The 24,046-nt window shown below is 39.8% G+C and overlaps 1 protein-coding gene across 2 annotated transcripts in view; it reads left to right on the forward strand.

Moving 5' to 3' along the window:
- The window catches only part of igsf9a (immunoglobulin superfamily, member 9a), a 63,247-nt gene that overhangs the window by 2,917 nt on the left and 36,284 nt on the right, over window positions 1-24,046 (forward strand). For both annotated transcript variants that reach the window (XM_085279088.1, XM_085279087.1), the window contains 5 exons: window positions 6,706-6,800; window positions 6,925-7,125; window positions 14,992-15,138; window positions 18,751-18,899; window positions 19,704-19,815. In XM_085279088.1, the coding sequence (XP_085135214.1) occupies window positions 6,740-6,800; window positions 6,925-7,125; window positions 14,992-15,138; window positions 18,751-18,899; window positions 19,704-19,815 (670 nt within the window). In that variant the 5' untranslated portion in view covers window positions 6,706-6,739. The remainder of the gene's footprint in view (window positions 1-6,705; window positions 6,801-6,924; window positions 7,126-14,991; window positions 15,139-18,750; window positions 18,900-19,703; window positions 19,816-24,046) is intronic.

Raw genomic sequence — 24,046 nt, forward strand, 5'->3', positions numbered from 1 at the left:
CAGCTTAACCTGGAACTTGCGGCTCTTGATTTGGGACTCAGCTCTGTAACCTTTATATGATGGATTAAATGAAGTAAAGATTGTGGCATTCACCTGGATTCACAAAACGGCTTCTGAGCAGAGAGATGCAATACCCACACTGCAAAAAAAAACAAAAAAAACTTTATTTTTCCAGTTTTCTCTCTCAATTCGAATGCCCTATTTTCGCTTAAGTGCACATCAAACCAAGCTACACAGAGAGGTTCCTATTGTGATGGAAAGTGTGTGTTTGACTTTGAAAATGGGCTTTTTCTAACCCATGTGCAAGCCATGAAAAAATACAATGTAGACTTACAGGGTGGGTTAGAGCAGGTTGATTGCCAATGCGCAGTATTTATGAACTCTGAGAGGGAGCTGACAGTCAGCACTCATGACATGACAGCTCACATTTGCAAAATTGTCAGTAATGAGATCAGCACATGGTCTTGGGATGGGTCCACGAGTCATGGGAGCTTCCTGTGGTGCCTGGCACCAGTGGATTGGCCGGAGTTCCCTAGGGCTTTTGTTGTCTGGCCACATCTGTGCTTAAGCCATGGGACCTTTGGGGCTAGTGGAGGGCACTGCTACCTGGGAAGCTGCGGAGACAAGGGTGTGTGGTTGGCTTGCATTAATGTTTTGGTGCATGCTACGTGTCAAAGAAGTATCCATGTGAATGCCAGTGCACAGGAATACCACTGCAGAATATTGCACTGTAACAAGATGATGTCATTTTAATGTTGTGGCTGATTTGTGTATATGCAAACTCAGTAGGAAGCCAGAACTGTGGGACTTCAAAAACCTACTTATTTTAGATCAAATGTTAAAAAGTACTTTTAACGTAAATCCGAACTCTTTTGGGAATAATTAAAGTTATATAGCTTTTTTAAAAGTTGTGTGAATACTATATATTTTTTTCAACTAGTTTGAGACCAAACCACGCAAAGTACTAAAAAAGAAATACTCTAGAGAGTTGGAAAATTTCGAGTCAGCGTTTCTTATTTCAGCCCACAAGTCTTTAAGGAGGGAAGTAAAAAATCTGGTTTTATAGTAGTCCACTACAAAGCAGGACCATCGGTTGACATATATATATATGATAAATATGCATGCCTTCATATTTATCTGTCTCGCTCATGTCTGCGGTAGGCTTGCTTAGCATAAGGGGTCTAGCCTTAGGACCCTTACTGGATACAGATGCCCCCAGGCAGGAATCGAACTTGCGATCCTCTGTTCCAAAGGTGTGTAGTCTAACCACTACGCCATCCAGCTCTCTCTCTCTCTCTCTCTCTCTCTCTCTCTCTCTCTATATATATATATATATATATATATACACAAAAAATGTTCATGCTTTTTTAATTTGTCATTTATTAAAATCACAAATAAATATTTTAACTCAAAAGTGCAGTTTTTAAATTTAAACAACAAATGCTGAAGTAATAAAAAATAAATCTATCTGATCGAGGAATCACTCATCTTTGGAAAAGAGAGTTTATTACAGAGAAATGGCTCTTTCCAAAATAAAAGCTATACTATACGCTTCTTCTGGGCTATATTCTCAGCAGCATATTAAACATATATAAGGAGAATCATGTGCTAACAGCTGTTTAAATGACTCGGGTAAAGTTTGTAGCATGCATGCTTGTTGTTTTTGTCTGCTTCCACTTGTCTTTGCACTAGGATGATGTCAGAGTAAATGTGCAGTCATATTCGTTGTGTTCCCACTAGTGCTGTCAGCGTTAATCTGAAATGACGTTAAGGCCACAACACGGCAAATCTCCGTTAACGAGCTACCGTGGATCTCCCAGTGCATGGGGCTGGACGGCCATCACCTTAACGAGCTAACTGCGCTAACACAGTAATTCCCACCCATGTAATTGAGCATTGCTTGGCACATCCGAGATACTGTTTTACTTTTGTCCATGACGCGCCTACCTTCAGGGTCATACTTCACATAAAGACCAAAATAGTTCCAAAGGCCAGATCTGAATGAGGGTGGGGGAGGTTCAATTTGCCATGTTGCAACGAGCTTAGCTTCTGTCTTGCTAGCTTGTGCTGCGCTCAGTGAATCTGCGCTAGACAGTGCAGTCTAGGCGGAGTAGTCGAACGCAGATCCACTGAGCTCTCAACACAGACAGCATCGTCAGAAGAAAAGTTGATAAAATAAATTAAAATTTTAGTATTGTTCGATACATATGCGTACCGAACTGAAAGCACTGTATCGACCGGTTCAATATCAATACCAGTATCGTATATATGTATGTATGTATGTATGTATGTGTATGATAGCTTTGCCATTGTGAGACTATGCCATCATGCTATTATTAATTAATGAACCGATGTACCTAACTGTTAGTATTACGATGACTACACATTCTTGGGCTTGCTCAGATTTAAATCCACATACACTCTACCATAACAGCAACCTTGGAAATTCTCTGCGTGTCACGCTGTGTGAGCACACTTTGAAAACTCTTCAAATATGTGATGAATACCTGATGTTAAAGTATGTGTTGTATTCATCTCAGTTGGAGGCTGTTCGGTGCCCTGAGCTTTAAAGTGTTGATGGACGTGTATCACATGTGATTCACAGCGCAAGCTTTGCTTTGGATTACTGTCTTCACTGTGTTTCCCTCACAGTTGCACTATAATCTGTTTAAATCCAAATCCAACCCCTATGGAGGCCTTTTAGTGTGATTCGGGACCATGCCTGAAGTTTGAGTTCTGCAGCGCTATAGGAATTTAATATTTATAGTCATGCCTTTGGATTAATGATTTTGTTTGTCCAAAGCTGAAGCACCATTTTCTGTTAAACGCTGTTGTTTACCTCTTTAGGTCACAGCAAATGAGCAATTTGACTTCTTTCCCCTTTCTACTTGCACTCTGGTCAGAGGCTAATGTCCAATTTACTGTAGCTTGCTGGCAGATACAAACAGCCTTGAACAGTTCTAACCCACAAAACAAATACCCTTGGTTTCATATTCTCTAACGGATGCAGCACCTGTTGTTTTCCAAATCGATACCAGTGCTATTGTAACAGACATATTTTGAAAATAGGCCCAAACAAGCAGGGACCACAGCAAAATGCATGGATGAGAAACAGAATGAAAACATTTATGCAAGAGGAGCTCCTTTATCTTTAAGTTTTAATTGTGGTAGGTAAAAGGAGAGCTGGCTGCTGATAAATCTGTGACTGTGCCCTCTGTGATGATTAATCAGCTGCTCCCCATTTCTTTCCTTATGTAGATTAAAATGGCAACAACGCAGAATTTCAGCAGCAGCATGCCTGTCACTGACTTTTCTATTTCTGCCAGCTGATAAATCTATGCGAGACAGGGCGCTTTCTTTTGTGAGCTACTGGCTCATTTAGTATAGCTTTATACATTTTCCAGAGTGCTGTGCTGTCACCGTGCTTGTGTTTATGTGCATCCTTTCAGTGTCAGAGGAAGGGATAATACGTCTGTGGGAAATGTCTAGAGACCATCTGTGTTACCATGGCTGAGAGCTTCACCTGTGCGGGCCGCTTTGTTTGGCATCTCTCTGAATTTTTGGTTCAAATTTAATGATGGAAAATGTCCTGCAGTTGATTTTTTTGCCCCCCCCTCTTCTTGCTGTAGCCTCCCTTTCTTTTCCCTCTCTTTCAAAAATAATCTTTCTTTTAACTCATGTGGATCCACTTTATTGCCTTGCTATTTCACCATTCACATAAATAAGCCTTACCTTGTCAAGCAGTAAAACTATAAACATTTTTATTCAGCTGAAGCTTGCACGTATTTGCCAGATGCGGGGCAGAGGTCTGGTTATAATTCTTTAATCAGTGACTTGATGACTATCTGTACTCTGTGTTGAATCCTTATCATCTCCATTCTTATTAGTTAACAAGAGGCAAATAAGGGTGATAAATAATAAGTAGATGATGCTGAGCATCTGTTCATTAAGAGCCAAATGGGGAAGCTGAGTCATGGCAACAGGGAGTCTTCATTTGTATGTGTGTGCATGTTCTCACACTGTGTGAGGGAGAGAAGCAACAGATTCATAATGTTGAAGCTTTACCTTGGCTTGTCATACTCAGTCTCAGCAAACATGCAAGGCCTAAATCCAGCATAATAAGTTCAGGATAGACTCTGTTGTGTTGCTTTGCATGAAGCCATCTGGATGAAGGGCAGGAGCAGGGGAGTGTTCACTGTCAAACACTTTGCGATCAAATTTTTTATTTTTTTGCCTGACTTTCACTTTGATTTTGTGGAAAATCTGTGTGTGTTGTTCTGTTGCTGAAGTATGTGAATATGTTGGAACAAGCGCAGCAGCTATTGACAGCCTGTGTAATTATTTGTCTTGAGTTCAGACTTTGTCCTGGTCGTGAAATGAACAATCCAATAAAAGCCTTATGGTTATAGAGAGCTGATAAGGCCATTGCTGCTCCTGCTACTGGGTCAAGGATAATAACATTGCTAATTATCAGGAAGTACAGAGATCACTCAAGATGAAATCATCTTCATGAATCTGTTACCTTTTAAAGTCAACACTGTGCTTACACCCAGTTTGTACAAACTACATAGTCATTATACATTAGAAACAACAAAGTTTCCATATATATTTGATAATATTCAGGTGATGTGATTCTATACTGATCATTTATTGTTGATACCTACAATTTTTAAAACTTTTGAAATGTGAAAAACAGATTTCCATCACAGGGGGTATTTGGGTCAGTACTGTATATCGGCAAGAAGAAATACAGTCTGAAAACTGTCAACGAAATGGTAATAAATTTGAAATCCTGTGAGTTTTTGACTCTCGTTTAGTCAAGAATTTCAAAAAAGAACAGGTTTAAAGTATATTTGGATTTCCATTTTATGCTTTTTCATAAATCACCAGTGACATTATGAGAGAAAGGACATTATTTTTTTTTCCACGTTTATCACTTTTGTCCCTTGCTCGGATGTTAAATAAGAGTTTAAATTTAGCCATTTACTGGTGTTATAATTAGATACTTTGATTCATCTTTGTAGTTTTCCCTCTGTACACCACAACAGTCGAACCACAATCAAACAATTGAGATGTGATTGAAATGCAAAGTTTCAGTTTTAGTTCAAGGGGTTTAACAAAAGCATAATAATAATAAATAAAGCAGATAAATATCTGAAGTTCATTCCAAAGTGTTGAACTTTTTGTTTTGTTTCACTGAAACACTCATTATATGATCCAAAGAGATTTTGATGCAAGCAAAGGAGGTCATCATCAGGCTGAAAACCAAAATAGATCTATCGAAGAAAAAGCAACAACTTTAAAGGTGGCCAACTCAACGTTCTGGTACTGTGTATGTTCTTAAAAATGAAAACTTCACTGGCCGGCTCAGCAACACCAAAAGGCCAGACCAGAGAAGATAAGTCAAGTTGATGATAGCAGAATTCTTTCTTTGGTTAGGGAAAGCCCTTTCACAACATTCAGCCAAGTCAAGAACTCTCTAAAGATTGTAGGTGTCCAAACTACTGGTTATACTTAAAAACAGGAAGGACATTCTTCCTAATACATTCTATCACTAACAGATGATTATAGTAAGAGGAAAAAGTATGAAGAAGGAAAGGAACAGCTCACAATCTGAAGCATGCCACATCATTTCTCAATGGCATGGGAATGGATGACTGCCAATGGACTCGGGTTACTGGTGTTTATGGATGAAGTATAAGGATGAATTCTGAAATGTACAGGGCTGTACTCTCTGCTCAGATTCAGCGAAATGCTGCAGAACTGCAAAAATGATTAGATGGAGCTTCACAAGGTGATGGATAGTCACCTGAAGTATACTGCAAAAGCAACACAAGAGAGTACATGGAAGGGAAACGAGGTCAGTTGGCGACCCTGTGTGTAGAAGCAGAGCAGAGAAAAGGCCCGGACATGACACAGGAGTTCAGAGCTTTGTCTTTCATCAGTTGATGGCATTGTTTTGCAATCTGCAACTAAGGAAATCAAAGGAATTGAAAAGCTTGGCAGAAAGCAATTCCAATTGATTGGACATTTCAACCTGAATCTTAGATCTGAATTGGGACAGTTCCAATGCCCTAGTCAGTAATGTGCTGTTGAATAATTTAGGCAGAGTTTTCATTGAGCAGCTTCCATGAAACTGTGAACTGACCTGAAAATGACCCATCATCTTGATTTCCTCACTCCTGTGTACATATTTGATCACATCTGAGCAGGGATTACTTTGACTGGATTGAATCAGCTGCTGCCTTTTGGCATTAAGTTGCACTCCGTAATGCTTAACTGTAGCCTGCGCTCCATCAGCTCAGCTCATCTCTGTCCTTGAGTGCTGAGTCTCCTGGCTGCTTCAGCCAAATGTCTTCATTGATGTGCTCTAAATAAAACACTTAGATGTCACTTTGCACGTGACTTGCAAAAGATTTATTTGACATTTATGACATTTACTTTCAGAAAACGATATAAGGCCGGGGAGCTTTCTGGCTGCAGAGGCCTCTCTGCCCATTTGTGTAATGATATGGGATGAATTCCAGTTATTGGAAAGCTGTATAAAAATCTGAATGCTCCTTTCCTCGTGTCTGTAAAATTATGACAGAAGTGGCAGCTCTGGTGTAGACTTTTTAGTTTGGAAATCTGTCACAGATGGCTGTCTTCTTGTGTGCAGCCAAGCAAGTAATGTGATTGTGACAATTGTGTCTCTTTTGCCTACAGATTGAACATGCTGCAGGTTGTATGAGTGACAGATATGGGGTCGGCAAGATCTTATTTGCAGACTTTCACTGTGGCGGTGGTTATTTGCCAATTTCGTAAGTTTTTTTTCAAATATCATTTTGCATTCCAGTGTACTTTCTCCATTTGCTCACTGTTATCCTTTGCTTTGTGAACTAACTGAAGCATATTCTCTGATTTTGCTTACAACAAACCCAACAGTAACCACTGAAGGTTTGACCTCTGAGGTGCAGGCAAAGGCTGGAAGCTCCGTGGAGCTCGAGTGCAGACTTCCGTCATCAGACCCAGCAGTTGTGTCCTCTGCATCCCAGCACGTGGTTGAATGGATTCGACAGGGATTTGACATTCCTGTTCTGATTAAATTTGGATCTTATGCACCTCGGGTACATCCACAGTATGAGGGTAAGCATCTGTTACTACATGCATACACTGTTTGCTGTAGTTGATGCCATTGTCTCAAGTAGCTTATCTTCATACTGTACATACATGCTACTGATGTAAAGTATAATTATTGTATTTTTATTTTAGGATTTACTCTAGATATTGTATTGTAAGAATATTAGCTTAGCTGAATTAGCTTAAGAAGCTATTGGACAGACTGTAAGTGAATCACGTAGAGAAAGTTTGTTTCTCCTGTTAATGATGGCTACTAAATTTGATGATCCCCTGCATGTTGGTACTGCTCTTATTTTTTTTTTTTACAGGTGTTATAGTTGTTTCTGTATGTGAATATGCTTTAGTAAGGAACTTAAAACAGTGAAGGATTCTTATTTGTTGCCATTGTCAGTACAAAAGACACTCAGTGAATTTAAGTTGAAAATATTAGAATGATGGCTGAATATGACATGGTTTGGTCCAAGTTTCTTTTAACTGAAAGAATGTAACCAATATCAGGTTCTCAGAATACACTCAGTACCACACCTTGATGTCCTTTTCAGACCAATGTTATATTTGGAGCTACTGTTAAAGGAGGTGAAACATTGCATCATCGCCTATTGTGCGCACTCTGCACACAGCACAGAGAACAAAGAGTCTACAGGGGGAAAGAGCCTCTATAGTCCAAGGATACCTTTGTGTGGCTCCTGTTATCCTTTAAAGTTGCAAACAATGGAACAAATGTGGGGAAAAAGAAGGCATGTCTGGGTTAGTCAGATCTTTCTTTTGTCAGGGGCATTGTTTTTCTTTTCTGCTGTGCTGCCTGAAGAAAAGTTCAACCTATGGACCTCTTCGGTGTTTTTGAATTTCTGCTTGAGAACAATGTCGTCATAGAAAGAAAAATGCCAAAGGAGGCATGATGATCCCACTTCAAAGAGTAAAATAAATTTAAACAGTTCAGCTGGTAGCACAAAGCAGACAGCTAACTAACACTGAGTTGTTACCTTGTCATTTATTTTCAGTGATGAGAATACCGATAGGGGGTAGATAGCAGCAATCAACATTTCATTTGTATAATTACTGCTATAGCAATCCTCTTCTGCAATATTCTTCAAAACCCTTCTTACCCACTGTTGCATCAGTCTCTATAAACTCATTCGATGTGACTAAAAACTGTTCATACCGACACGAATCATTTTAAAATTCTGGCAGAGCTTCCAAAGCCACCAGATATATCAGATTTTTTTTCTGAGGAATGTGTATTAAAGATGAGGAACAAAAAATGTAGACTGTTTTGATCCGGTGCAGTTTCAAATATTGCACTGACTTTAAAGGTGCATGCGAGGAACTAAAAGAAGAAGTGGAATCAGAACTAAATGAAGTATGCGAAAATATAGATCACTATCACTAAAACTTAATTACCGATCATTTTAAGTTTCTTTTTGTGTCATTTTCAATATGTGATATTCAATTCAATTTCAATTCAATTTAATTCAATTTTATTTATATAGCGCCAAATCACAACAACAGTCGCCTCAAGGTGCTTTATATTGTACAGTACATTGTACAATAATAGATACAGAGAAAAACCCAACAATCATATGACCCCCTATGAGCAAGCACTTTGGCGACAGTGGGAAGGAAAAACTCCCTTTTAACAGGAAGAAACCTCCAGCAGAACCAGGCTCAGGGAGGGGCGGCCATCTGCTGCGACCGGTTGGGGTGAGAGAAAGAAGACAGGATAAAGACATGCTGTGGAAGAGAGACAGAGGTTAATAACAGATATGATTCAATGCAGAGAGGTCTATTAACACATAGTGAATGAGAAAGGTGACTGAAAAGGAAAAACTCAATGCATCATGGGAATCCCCCAGCAGCCTATGCCTATTGCAGCATAACTACAGTAAGGGAGGATTCAGGGTCACCTGGTCCAGCCCTAACTATATGCTTTAGCAAAAAGGAAAGTTTTAAGCCTAATCTTAAAAGTAGAGATAGTGTCTGTCTCCCGAATCCAAACTGGAAGCTGGTTCCACAGAAGAGGGGCCTGAAAACTGAAGGCTCTCCCTCCCATTCTACTTTTAAATACTCTAGGAACAACAAGTAGACCTGCAGAGCGAGAGCGAAGTGCTCTAATAGGGTGATATGGTACTACAAGGTCATTAAGATAAGATGGGGCCTGATTATTTAAGACCTTGTGTGTAAGGAGCAGGATTTTGAATTCAATTCTGGATTTAACAGGAAGCCAATGAAGGGAAGCCAAAACAGGAGAAATATGTTCTCTCTTTCTAGTCCCTGTCAGGACTCTTGCTGCAGCATTTTGGATTAACTGAAGGTTTTTCCGGGGGGTTTTAGGACATCCTGATAATAATGAATTACAGTAGTCCAGCCTGGTTGTCACAAAATTATAGATGTTAAAATGCATCTACAATTCCTGCTCCCTAAGGACTTTTCATTTATGTCAGTCTGTCAGTTTAGATTTCTTGCTTGAGCTCAGGGCAGTTAAAGAAATCAATGGATTAAAACGGGGCTGTCTGTTAGTCACAAACACAACAATGCTATTGGATACAGGTAATTGCTGATTCCTAAATGATTATTGCCTACAAATCCCATAAAAGATTAAAAACAACAATTTGTTGCCGAACTCACTAAATCAATACTTTTAGAAAAGTTGCTGGACACTGTAGTACCTTGCTAGGGGTAAATGGTGATTTGTTGAGGACTATTTTCACCTGTGGATTACACATTGTGTGCTGTGTTTGCACTTACAGCACCAGGGATGCTGTAATGCATTAAGAATTTACTCAAAATAAAATGCAGGGCTTGTGATCAGAACAAAAGGCCACCCAGTGCAATGCATATACACGGTCGGACGATGAAACTCTATCACCCAGAGGAATGACATAAACCAGTTTTTGGATGAATAAACAGTAACAGGCAGTTACATCAATTCATTGTTGGTGTCGGACTATTCATTTTTTAATATAGAATAATTCCAGCTTCATTTTTGAAGTCACTTTCCGTGTACAGTGTACCAACCTCTTTGGTGTCATGTCCATTGATTGCTCTAGGATACGGTAATGAGCTGCAAACACCGGCATTACGTGTTTCTTTGTCAAAGGATCAGAACCTACTTTCAGCTGAGTTAAGGCCTTTGTCATGCGAGCTGGATGCCACTCCCTTGCCCAACCCAGGCAGGAAATATGACACAGACATTTACATAGTAATAAAGTCGGGGCAAACGTTAGCTGATGAATTATCGTAAGTGGGAGTGGGGCAGACTTTAATTCCAGCCCCGGCTCATAAAAAGCAGTAGCCTTTTGTCACTTACTCTCAAGACAATCCGTCAACGTGCAGCTCATTACACTGCATGTTAGTTTTCAGACGAAGGCTTCTAGTAAAAAGCCCAATAAAAATATGCCTGCCCTTCAACCCATAAATTACACTATTTGTACTCAACTCGACTCAACTACAAAGCTCTCTTCAAGGAAAAGCAGCAGCTTTAATAGACGGGTTTGCTAATCACATGCCTCTCAGGCGACAAACAAAAAGCTGCAGTTTTATACAGGTTTGAAAAAGATGCTTTGTCCCATCTGAGGCAAAGCTTTCTCACAGGTACCAGCCGGTGTGGGAGTAACAGGTGCAGCATGGGAAACCAACGCTTTAGAGATGGAACGACTGGTGTGTATTTCACCCCCTCGGGCCATGAATGTTCTCGGGTGTCTCAATAGTTTGGCTTCAGGACTCAGTCTCCAACTGTTGTTTAGCTGTTGTGATTCTAATGGAAGTTATCCAAGTGATTCACTCTGCTGAGGCTCATTTTTTTTCGTTCCATCATTCCTCCCTTTTCATCACCTTAAACTGATTAAACTTCTCTACATGTAGTCCACCTCTCCCATCAACATTCCTTGTCTTTTGGCCGTGTTTGTAGCTTTGCAAAGTGTGAGTTACTTTAGATTTTCATCTGATTGCTCCCCTGAGAGGGTTAAGGGCTAAAAAGGGCTTAAATAAATTTGTGTAATAGAGCTGTAAAGATCAAAGGATTAGCATCTTCTCTGTGGAAAGGACAGAAAGTCCCTCAACACCCATACAGCTGCTGACTATAAAAAAGTAAATACAGCTGTATAAATGCACTGTTCGCAAGCTCTTCCTATTCAAATCCCATCATAATCAGCCTGTGTGCAGGAGCAACACATTACGCACAGCTGAAATGGCTAATACTTCCTTTTTCACATGGAAAAACATTAGAGCCTTCACTGGGATTACTCATGTTCGTTACAGCAGTGAGTAGACCTCAGCGTCTGACAGGGACAGAGACCTTCAATACCAAATTTAAAACCTGACACAGAAGAGCTTAACACACACAAAAAAAACAAAAAAACAAAAACGAGGAGTGAAACCTTATCGTTTTCTTTTCTCTAACCGAAACCAGAGTGCCTCTGCGAAGCTTGCCAAGAGCTGACGACATCTTATAGAGATGATGTGGGCTTGCTGCCCATGAGTATCACATTCTCAGGGTCATAAATGTCTGGGCTGCGCAAAATGGTATTGAATTTAAATAATTTTTCATACAAGCCCCTGTCACAGAAAACAAGACACTTTCCCCCTGAGATACGTCCCACCCAACCGAAGCCTTTCTTTAGAATTTGAAAACGTCATCTCCAAAATGTTACATATCCATTTTGGAAGAAAGAAAATCAATATCTCTGGTGCATCCTTCACTCTGAATAAAACTGGTAAAAATAAAAAGCACACTCCGCAGTCCTCCAAATGTCCCTTTTGTCAGTAAAGTGCCTGTTTTTTATTGAGCTCTATTAAGGACCTCAAACCTGTGGTCTTTTCATAAGAGTAGGTGTTTTTGTTTGGAATTTTAAAGCATTTTGGTACCGTGATCCCTGCCCTGATTTTCCTTTTTTTTTAAAACATAAAATGTATAAAAATTACGTGGTACTGTGGCTAAAATACAATAATGATGAGGCATAAACTCTTTAAGGTTCAATGTAAAAAAAAAAAGATCTTGAGCTGATGTGATTTTTGTAAAAGATCTTACTTCGTCTTAGTCCATCTGAAATAAAACGATGCCTTTTAATTATCTCTACTGAAGGAAAAGAGGCTCCTTTCCCCCTCATAGAGTTACTGTCTTGAGAAAGACGATGACCATCACTTTTAATAATGTATTCTAGTAGACTTTTCATTTCAGACTTAATTCCTTTATTTGTAGAGAGTTGTATTTCTTCACAGCACTGAATGGTTTCATGTTTCCCTGTCACCTGAGAATGTATTCAGGAATAATGCCTTTAGGCGGCTTCACTTGGAGACACTATATTCACTATATTCAGCCATGTTTTTGTGTGTGGAGTATGTTGAATTGAGCTGAAAGGAGGATAGCTGAATGAGTCTCAGACCTGCAAAGCTGCTCTTTGGCTAATTTATAATGTTTTTAGTGTGTGGAGCAGTGAACATGACAAGGAAAAGTATTGAGTCTTGTTGGTGCAGGCTGGGTGTCTGTTTTTCCAATTTAGGTTCATCATCACATTTTTTTCCCGGTGAACACTGTTTCAAAGCAAGTTTTTTAGGGCAAGCTTTCAACAGTTTTTCTAAGGTACCTGTAAAGATCTGCTGCTATGCAGCCACACACTATTGGAGACTGCTGCATTTGAAAGTAGAATATGAATGCAAGAAAAAGAGGAGAACTTAAAATTCACTGCCTGTAATATAGACATCAGCATAGTCTGAGCATCAGAATCGGCAAAACAAACGAAAAATCTGTTAAAATCTCAATTATTCTATATGACTACAATTTTCCATTAAAAGCAGATACGCAATATCTGTTTTAAATTTGGATGATATCCTCTTTACCTCCTTATGAAACTCTGCGTTACTTCCAGCACTGCTGCTACGTGTGGCTCCTGTCTGGTCCTGTTCTGACCAGTTTTACGTGTGCATTTGCAATATGTGGATCTCTTCTCCTGTGTGAAATCAGCCGACCATCAGTTTGGATTTTCCTTATTTGATTTTGCGTAGATGGAAGGGGGGCAGGATTGCAGAGAGATAGTAGCACAGGTGGTAATGATTGCAAGATTCCATCATCTTCAGTGGTTGAAGCAGATCCTCATACAGTTCAGGTTGTTTGCACCTGATTTGTTCCTCAAACACTGAAGGATGTTACAGTGTATCTCTATATTTGCACAATTTTCATAGTACACAATCCAGTCACTAAAGACTGCTGTTTATTTTATGGGTCATAGGAGACCCAGCTCTCATCACCAGGGATGATCCTCAGCATGCCAGTTTGACACTGAAGTTGATATTTGCTCTCTACCCAAACATCAGCATCCCAGCAGGGATGAGAGCACTGCAGCACTTTACAAGTAAACAACCTTCAATGAGATAGCGGCCAAATTTAAATCAGGTACGGTTTCTGCTTTTTATAGGCCGATTAGCAGATCCTTTTGATCCCACCTCGTATTTAACAGTTTATGGGTATAAATTATTCCATTAGATAGCCACTTATTATTTAACAATATAGTATCATAAATTATTCTGACTGATTAACACCCTATATTTAATAGTTGGTGTTATTTTTGATGGTCAGGAGTGAGTTTGGCTGAAGGACAAAAATGGAAATGCTGTTGTTATATTTACATCAACAATGCAAAGCCAGACTGCCTTCATTTTACTACACTCCTGATTTGTTGGCACACTTTACCTTTCGTTAAAACTTGATTCTCATGCATGCACACATTTTCAGACAGTGCCTCTCAGCACAAATAATCTATGTCTGACAGTCTGAGTCGTGCACACTGTCTAAAGTCTAAATTTCCTCTGTCTCTGCCTCTGTGTTGTATTGTTTCTGTGGCCTCACACTTAATTTACCTTTCATTCAAATCCTTTGCTATCACGCATTTTTCAAACAGCAGCAGTGATGGCAGTAGGCCATGCTCTTGTTTCCCCTCCACCCCTCTCTTCACTTTTATCTCATCACTCCCAGTTATGTTTCCTCAACATCCCTGCAGCACTACAACCCTTCCTCTTAAGGTGCAATAGTGACCCATATCAAACTGATCTCGTAAACAGGCAAGCAGTAGAAAAGGTGCCAGAGGTCAAAGGGTGGGATTTTAAAAAGTGTTAATCCCCTGAGTGTATGCTCATGTGTACTTTACTCTACCTTAACCCCCACCTCACTTTTCCCCTGTGGATTTTGTCCCCTTTGGCGGCTTGGAAAAGTAAATACACTGTGTTATCAGTGTCAGCATACCTAACTCCAACTTCCTGGTTCTTTTTGACTGTCAGGGCTTTCCCTCCCTGTCATAGTAAACAGAAATCAGAGCCTCTGTTAATAATTACCATCATAGCACAGGGATCCCAGTGGGTCTCAGGCTTCCACGGGGCAGTCTGCTTTCTGTTTACATGTCTTCATTTTGAGATGGTGCAGTGAGAGGCTGTGTGTTCTAACACAGTGCGTTCATTGACAGTTTCTCTTCGGCCATGCTTTCCCATGCTATTGGGTCACCGGACAATTGCGTGTCTGTTAAAGTGTGAAAAACTAGATGGACATGGAAAGATGTGGGCTGCAGACTGGAAAAGATAAAGGCTTGATGTTGCAAGCTACACTGGCTCCAGGGAGCCGTCACCTGGCAACAGGGAGATCAGATTTCTAAGTTTGTGCGTGCATGTGTGCTGCAGTTTGCGTGTTTGCTTGTGCATATGTTGCTGTGTGGTCATTTTAAGGCACCATTTGAGGACACTATTCATTTCCTGTGTGACAAAGCATCACAGACCAACAGATGCACACACCTGAGACCTGACAAGTGAAGTCACAATTGTCTGCGCTATTCCTCTGTCACGTTCCATGCACCTACCTTCTCACTTTTTTCCTGCACTCTGTTTCCGCAGGGCGAGTATCTCTGGTACGAATCACCACCCTCAGGCTGGAGGGCCTGCTGCTCGCTGACCAGGGCTTGTATGAGTGTCGAATCCTCTCACTGGATAAGCCAACAGATGAGCTGCAAAATGGCACCTGGACTGTACTTTCTGTTACTGGTGAGGTTAATGGAACAGCTTGTGTGTGTCATCATGGCTGCTCTCAAAGAAGAATTTAGTTGGCTTTTTTACAGTAAGCCAGAGATCAAAATGTAAATAAACGACAGGATTGAACCAGATTCGAACAGTAATTTCCATCTCAGCCCCCTGGACCAGTTTGTCACTCAAACCACTGAAAATGAGAAACGCTAACTTTTACTACAGCACAGGAAAGCCTGCCTGAGGCCTTGGTACTATTTTGTTACTAGCTGAAATGTTGCTCTTATGTCTTGTTTGCAATTTATTTGATGAGATTGATTTATTGCTATCATTACAACAGAAGCACACATCCAGCTTAGAAGTTATATTTTGGTCATGTTATACCAACAACTTTAGATTCTTTAGCAGCTCAATGGTGTATTTACCACATATACTGTATATAAAAGATGGACATAACGTCAGCCACTCAGCCATCCATTTGTTGTTTTATGTCTGCTTCTTCAACAGTAGTCTTTTTCGTTCCTCCTTGTTTAGTGAGGGTTTGATTTGACTAAAAAGACAAAAGGACACTGCTGATGCATATATTTGACTTAATAATCCTGGTCTAAATCCTGCCCTTTTTGTCATTTATTTTACTTTAAATAGGTTCTTAATTCACAAAATTACCATGTTCTATTAAATAAAAGAACATGTCTTTAAATTTGTTTTATCCTGTCTTATGTTTGCAGCCAGTGGAGTTGCCCCTTTCTGAGATTTCAAGGAATGCAGTTTTTAGGCACATTTTCTTTATGGCTTTACTTTTAAGACCCCTTTTTATATCATTCACATGCATTTATTTATATATTATACAAATCAAGAAACAAAATGTAACATGAGCTATATGCCTCTATTATAGGCTCAGTTGTGATGTTAGCAAATAACCACGCTGATAAAACGTAAAACAAAGTAGTCAGTCCTGAAGTGCTGCTAGCAACATTGACCACACCACAGTTATTAGAGGAAATTAAAAAAGATAAATTGGTAAGAAAAACTCTTTTTAGGCAAGTGAAGTAAAAAGAAATGCTTGAGTATAGAAAAAAAAATTACTAAATGAAGCAATATTATGTACTAACAATGCTAAAATAAAAATACTAATCTAATTTAGGCCTGTAGAGTCTGAGTTTAACCTCTTGGGTATTTTGTAATTTCTCTGAGCAATACACGATCTGACCTTTGGGTTAATTAGCTAGAATAGTCACTCCTGGGAACATTGTGGCATTTTGTCTACACACAAGTGAGGGTAGACTTTCTTTTTCACATGACTAAATGCGTGTTTTAAACTGAAAATATTTTGAGTGCTTCAAGCATAAAAATGGAAATGACTAGAAATGGAACCAAAAATGAGCATGCAGATAGATGTGTGTCATACAGCTTTTTTATCTACATTCAATTTTAAACCAATTACCAGGCAACAGCTAACCCCTCATGCTAGCAACAAATGAAACTATAATGCACTAATGCAGACTGCTCACTCTGCATTCCTGTAGCTTGGGATGTGGCAGTATTACATTCAGTGATGGGAGAAGGCGGGAGGAAAGGTGGTGCAGTCAGAATGGAAAGCAAGACCTGGGGTGTGGTTGAATAGTCAAATTTGCTTGGGAAGGTTCCCAACTAAGCCGAGTAAGCTGGGACTATCTGCGCGGCAACCATGATAAGAGCTTTTTTGCGTTCTCCACATACTAAGGAAAGGTGCTTCAGTGCTTCCTTTATTGCCACTTTTAGCCCAGGACCCACACGACCATCCTCAAGGAAAAGAGAAAAAGGTCATTCTATCCCAGAGTTCTGACCAGTTATGAAAACAACCAAGAAAAAGTGCTAAAGTGTGCAGATCATGTAAATGTTAATTATCAACATGTTTTCCATTTACAAAACTTGCTGATATGTTTTGATTTTTAAAGTAAAGATTATGAGTTATTTAGTTGTTAAATTGTATTGGTTTCCAAAGGAAGAAACATAGAAAACATGACTTAATTCCTTTATTTTTTTAGGCTACATTCTATATAATATATATTAATACAGTATAAAGAAGTTTATATTATTCAAATGTGATCTTTTAGCTTACAGTCTACCGTATGAACTTCCACTCATCAGGTAACTACTGTATATACTACATAAAAAAATCACCTCTTAAACTGAAAGAAAACGAACATGATGTTAAAAGAAGTTTTTTTTTTAATAGTGTCTAAACTTTTTTAACAGATCAGGTAATTTGGATAACTTCTGACTTCTTTTACCTGGATTTTGGAAAGAATAGTCATTGACTAGAGTTAGCGTCATACTTCTTGATAGGTGTAAATAATAAATCGTAATATGAAATATGCATCATTATTTTTGCCCTTTGAAGTTTATCTATATTTTCGAAAACCTTTGCTATGATTCCACACACAAACATACAGAACAAAGTAGGAGTGCGCCTCAGATCAAAGCGGCAGAAACAGTTTCACCGAGCTGGTCTGTGTGAGCATCAGGATAGGGGTGAGAATAGTAATAGATGATGACTGTGTACTTGAGGGCTTGGATGTTACTTTGCTGGCATGCCCTGCAAGTATGGGCTTTACCTATTGTTTGCACTCCCCTTCAATAATAATCTGTGCGACTGTCATGGGTTTGAATTGGCGAGATAAAAGAACATGCTTCTTTTTCTGTTTTATTAGTCAATAATATACTAAAGTTTATTTTCAGAGAGTAAGTAAAAAAAAAACTTAAATATTCTTCATATACAGCTACAGTAATAAGTAATAAGTATAAGTAATAAGTAATAAGTAATAAGTTATGGTGGCTTTTTAACTCTGAAGTGTTTGCAGACAAAAAAGGAAGGCCTGATTGTCCTTTGATAAGATCTGAGATTTAAAGTGTCAGCAAGATGTTCTAAAGGCACATTTAAAAGGCTGCATTTGAAACTGACATTTTCAGTTAGGTATGTGAAATAATAATGTGTCTTTCAGGCTGCTGCTGTAACAAAGCAGGCTGTACTGCTGTCATGTTGTATATAAATGTATTGTCTGCTAATCCAGTTTTTCCTCTTTTGTATTTTTTCCCTTAATACTTCTGCTTTGAAGACAGAGCTTTCTTGCTTTTTACAGAAGGCTAAACAGCTCGAACAGCTTTAATGCTCCTTACCATTGACTCACCAAGTCTGTTGAAATGTACTGGGTGGATGAAACGCCATTCTTCCAAATGAATTTCCCCACATTTGGTGTTTTGATAGTGATATTGGAGATTGCTGTTTAACACATCGGTCCAAAATTTCCCACAGGTGTTCAGTTGTTGGAGCATGACATGTGATTCACATCATTTCAAAACTTATCAAACCAATCAGTGGCACCTTTATCCCTATGGAGACCATTTCCATCAGTAAAGAAATATTTCATCATATGAAAAAGTTGAAAATCTTTATATTAATTTGTTACACTTCCCACTCAGGGGACACAAACTATACCATCAGAATGTATGAACATGTATATTTGTTTATGGATGGTGTGAATAAGTATTCAATCGGAATTTGTTTTTCCATAAATGGCGGAATCTGTTTTTAAGTTTTTTAAATTTAGATGGTTTATGAGCATCTTCTTAAAGCTGTTTTTATATCCATAGCCCCACCCGCCTTCACTGAACCCCCACCTCCTGTCCTCGAGGCTTTGGTTGGAAGTCACATTTCTCTTTCCTGCATGACTAATGGCAACCCTACTCCAGCCATCACTTGGTTTAAAGACGGCATTGCCATTCAAAAAAATATTTCTGAGGTATGTATTTTTTAAGGGGTTTTAAACCTGCAATACAAGTATAGCGCTATAGTTGTTACATGCATGGGGTGAAATAAACAAAATTTTCCTCGAAAATAATATATAGTAGTACTCTCTCTCTTTTTTTTTTCAACCCTCAGCAGTTGGCTGCACCTTTCTGAGCCTGGTTCTACTGGAGGTTTCTTCCTTTTTAAAAGGGAGTTTTTAAAAGGGAGCCATCTGATTATTCGGATTTTCTCTATATTATTGTAGGGTCTTTACCTTACTAGTGACTTGAGTTGATTGTTGTTGTGATAAATAAAAGTGCATTGAACTGTATAGTGTTCATGCACTGCAATACATACAAAGTTTGGGTAACACTGAGCAAATGTATCCAAGATACTTTAAAATCAGCCTCAGTTCAAATGCCCATCCATCCATCCATCCATCCAAGTTGACACAGTAGTGTTGATGCAAAGTGGCACACGAATAGGTTCTAGAAAAGTCCTTGGAAGGAAAACAAAGGTGCTTTGGACACAAGCACCAAATCTGTTATTACTCCTACCTGTTGAAATATTGTGGCACAGGAACCATTGTGTGGATACATGTGAAGTATGCACGTAGGAAGTGAAGATTCTACTATATTACTATTCTACTATCAGCTGGATGCAAATGTCATACAGTACTAAATACTGACATTATACTGTAGGATGCCAATGCTTTTGCACAGGCTACAATTGCTGCTACCTATTGTACTTTCTGTGTGTTTACCTGCCTGCTGCATTCAGCCACCTCTCCGTTTTTTTACTATGTCATATTTATCAGGATGGAGTTTTATCTCTGCGAGCAGTGAGTATACATTCAGCAGGACAGTACACTTGCCACGCCTCCAACTCTGAGGGGAACGTGACTTGCGTGACAAAAGTGAAGATCAAAGGTCAGTTGTTGCCTAACAGTCTGTCTGTCTGTCTTTCTGCCTGCCAATTCCTTTAGTTTCTGTGATGTCTGTGTGCCCAACTGGCTTGAAGCCACCATAATTTACATTTCTGTTTCTTGCCCTTGCATCATGCAACAGAGCAGTAAAAGAAGTTCAAACTGAACTTGACTGGTATTTAGCCACGCAGTGACTAAATAATAAATATGAGACAAGATATCATCTGGGACTTGCCGATGTTGCTTTATCGTGATAAAGCTTTGTGTTTTGCTCAGTGTGAAGGCTTCATTTTAGAGAAGTTGACGTAACTTAGTGAAAAGTTTATTGTCTGTGGTCATGAATATATGTGTATATATGTGTGTGTATGTATATATATATAAAACACCCAGCACGCCCCTGTGGGCGGTTTATCCTTCAAGCTCGGGTCCTCTACCAGAGGCCTGGGAGCTTGAGGGTCCTGCGCAGTATCTTAGCTGTTCCCAGGACTGCGCTCTTCTGGACAGAGATCTCCGATGTTGTTCCCGGGATCTGCTGGAGCCACTCGCCTAGCTTGGGAGTCACCGCACCTAGTGCTCCGATTACCACGGGGACCACCGTTACCTTCACCCTCCACATCCTCTCGAGCTCTTCTCTGAGCCCTTGGTATTTCTCCAGCTTCTCGTGTTCCTTCTTCCTGATATCGCTGTCATTCGGAACCGCTACATCGATCACTACGGCCGTCTTCTTCTGTTTGTCTACCACCACTATGTCCGGTTGGTTAGCCACCACCATTTTGTCCGTCTGTATCTGGAAGTCCCACAGGATCTTAGCTCGGTCATTCTCCACCACCCTTGGGGGCATCTCCCATTTTGACCTCGGGACTTCCAGGTTATACTCGGCACAGATGTTCCTGTACACTATGCCGGCCACTTGGTTATGGCGTTCCATGTATGCCTTGCCTGCTAGCATCTTGCACCCTGCTGTTATGTGCTGGATTGTCTCTGGGGCATCTTTACACAGCCTGCACCTGGGGTCTTGCCTGTTGTGATAGACCCCAGCCTCTATGGATCTTGTACTCAGAGCTTGTTCTTGTGCTGCCATGATTAGTGCCTCTGTGCTGTCTTTCAGTCCAGCTTTGTCCAGCCACTGGTAGGATTTCTGGATATCAGCCACCTCCTCTATCTGCCGGTGGTACATACTGTGCAGGGGCCTGTCCTTCCATGATGGTTCCTCGTCTCCCTCCTCTTTCTTGGGTTTCTGCTGCCTGAGGTATTCACTGAGCACTCGGTCAGTTGGGGCCATCTTCCCAATGTATTCTTGGATGTTCGTTGTCTCATCCTGGACTGTGGTGCTGACACTCACCAGTCCCCGGCCCCCTTCCTTCCGCTTAGCGTGCAGCCTCAGGGTGCTGGACTTGGGGTGAAACCCTCCATGCATGGTAAGGAGCTTTCTTGTCTTTATGTCAGTGGCTTCTATCTCCTCCTTTGGCTAACTTATTATACCAGCTGGGTACCTGATCGCAGGCAGGGTGTAGGTGTTGATAGCTCGGATCTTGTTCTTACCATTCAGCTGACTCCTCAGGACTTGCATGACACTCTGCAGGTACTTGGTGGTTGCAGCTTTCCTAGCGGCCTCTTCATGGTTCCCATTCGCCTACGGGATCCCCAGGTACTTGTAACTGTCCTCTATGTCTGGTTACTGGACCCTGTTCAGGGAGGTTGCTATGGTCTGCCCTCAGATCCACTAGCCACTGAGCATTGCCGTTATGGGTTGCGTCCTTCTCCCATATGCTTTTCCAGTATTGCTCCGTCTCCAGCCTTGGTGGTGCTGTTCTCTTATTTTTCCCTTGCCACTGAGAGTACACCTTTGCTGGTTTCTGCGGAGAACAGCTGGTTTATTCTCCTGCCTTCTATCTCTCTGGTGTACCTCCTCAAGCAGCAGGCCAAGGCTGTGAGTCTTTGCTTGACAGTTTCCATGGCCTCAGGTATGGACAGCTTGCTGTATTTTTTATGCACCTTCTTTGTCGCACCTTTCTGCAACTCCGTTAGTTGGCTAACCTCCCTCCGTGCTACTTTGATGTTGCCCTCTAGCCTGATTCTCCATGGAGGGTACTGCTCCTTGTGGCTGTTCTACTTATAGCCAAGCATCTCACTGATGCTGTATTGTAGATCAGCTTGTTAGTGTTGGTAATCGTGGTTGTAGGTATTGCCCGTAGTGCTGCATTAACATCATCTAGCAGACCTTCTGCGGGTACTTCACGTAATCTTGGTAACCGGCTACGGGGGATCCAGGTTTCAAGCTTGGCCATGATCCTATTTTTCAGGTCAGTTCCTCTCGCACTCAACGATCCTTCTCCTATCACACTTGGGGCTATGTACCCAATCTCGGGGGGTGATGATATCTCCCCCCTGACCTGGCGTCCTGACTCCCCCTTGCCGTAGCATTTGTGTTGTGTGTGTGTGTGTGTGTGTGTGTGTATGTATGTATGTATGTATGTATATATATATATATATATATGTATATGTGTGTATGTATATATATATGTATGTATATATATATATATAATATATATATATGTGTGTGTATATACATATACACACATATGTATATATACATATATATACACACATATGTATATATACATATGTATATATATACACACATATGTGTATATATATATACACACATATGTGTATATATATATACACACATATGTATATATACATATGTGTATATATATATATATATATGTGTGTGTGTGTGTGTGTGTGTATATATATATATATATATATATATATATATATATGTATTTTAATTTCTCTTTCTTTTATGAATAAAATGCATAATTAGTTCTTATTTTGAAAAAGAAACTTTTCTTTTGATAATAATTGTTTCTAATTGCTTGTAATACATGCAGGTGTTCACACACGTGAAAATTACAAAGATGTTTTCAAATCATAGCTCTACCGTCCAGTTTAGGGAGAAATGCATGTAAAATATGCAAATAGGTTACTGTATATCATTGGATTACACCAACACACCACTGCGTAATACACTGTGGAATATATTTCTGACTTCTTCTGTACTCCTACTCCAACTCCTACTGCTGATTTTCCTCTGGAGGACCAGGATTCATCTGTAGCATGGTGTATGGGGAAATAATTTTTGTTTTGGCAAAAAGTCTTGTTGAGGCTTCACTTAATTTTGGAATCTCACAGATGCAGTGGCCACATTTAAAATAATAATCATGAGCACGTACGGCTCTAAGTCACATTATCTGAGCTTTGGCTGCATTCCTCTGAAGCATTGCCACATGGATGGATTACTGACTAATAGCTGATCTGGATGGAATCAAACTAAAAGCCTTAAGTAACCTCTAAACACTCACTCTTGCATATATGTCATGCATTTATGATTATAAACTTGTTCAGTAATGAGCGCTGTAATGATTATGATCTTGTTTATATATGTATATAAGACATGTGGTGTTAGAACTTTTTTATTAGCTCTGTGCAAAGAGCACACATGTTAATACAAGTTTGGAGTGGCTCAGGGAAGAGATAAATGTAACATTGTAATGGTACTAAAATAGCTGCGTTTGACAAATTCCTTTCAGTTGCTTTGGTGTACACACTGTTTTTCTTTTTGACTTTTGGTTTGGTTTGTATTAGCACATTTGTCACCACAACTAAAGGCTTCAAAAGAGTCATTGTAGAAACCCTCATGTGTTAAAAGATCCAGTCAACCATTATAACCTTAGGAAGCTAGAGACTGACTGATTTATTGGTGTATATGGTGTCAGGTCATAGACTACAGATAAGTGATGGATGCAGCCTCTGTGAGGTCTCCCATTAGTTTGGAAAGTCACTCTTGAAGCTTTGAGTTAAACATTTAAGACATAAGATAGCTCAGATTTTTGAGGGCACTCTGTGCTCATACTTGTCAATCAAAACATAGACCTGCTCTAAAGTATACCAAACCTCATCTTCCTTTTACCACAAGTGGAACCATACTTTATATACTAAACAGCATTCACTCATCAGTGAAGTTACAGATTTAGTCAAATGTTGGCTAATTTTGTCATATATGAATTGCATATGATATATATATATATACTGTATGACATCCTATTTATAAATTCTTTCTCCACACAGAGGAGTCACTTCCTCCTTAGAAAGAACACTGGTTAAGGCAGTTTTGCATTGACTCCACTTTTCAGAACCAGAAACGTTATGTATAGTTAATGTTTCCAGTG

Source organism: Mchenga conophoros, linkage group LG7, assembly GCF_057382185.1.
Source record: "Mchenga conophoros isolate Kocher_MC1m ecotype Shallow Benthic linkage group LG7, M_conophoros_male_GT1.1, whole genome shotgun sequence".
NCBI classification, from domain to species: Eukaryota; Metazoa; Chordata; class Actinopteri; order Cichliformes; family Cichlidae; genus Mchenga; species Mchenga conophoros.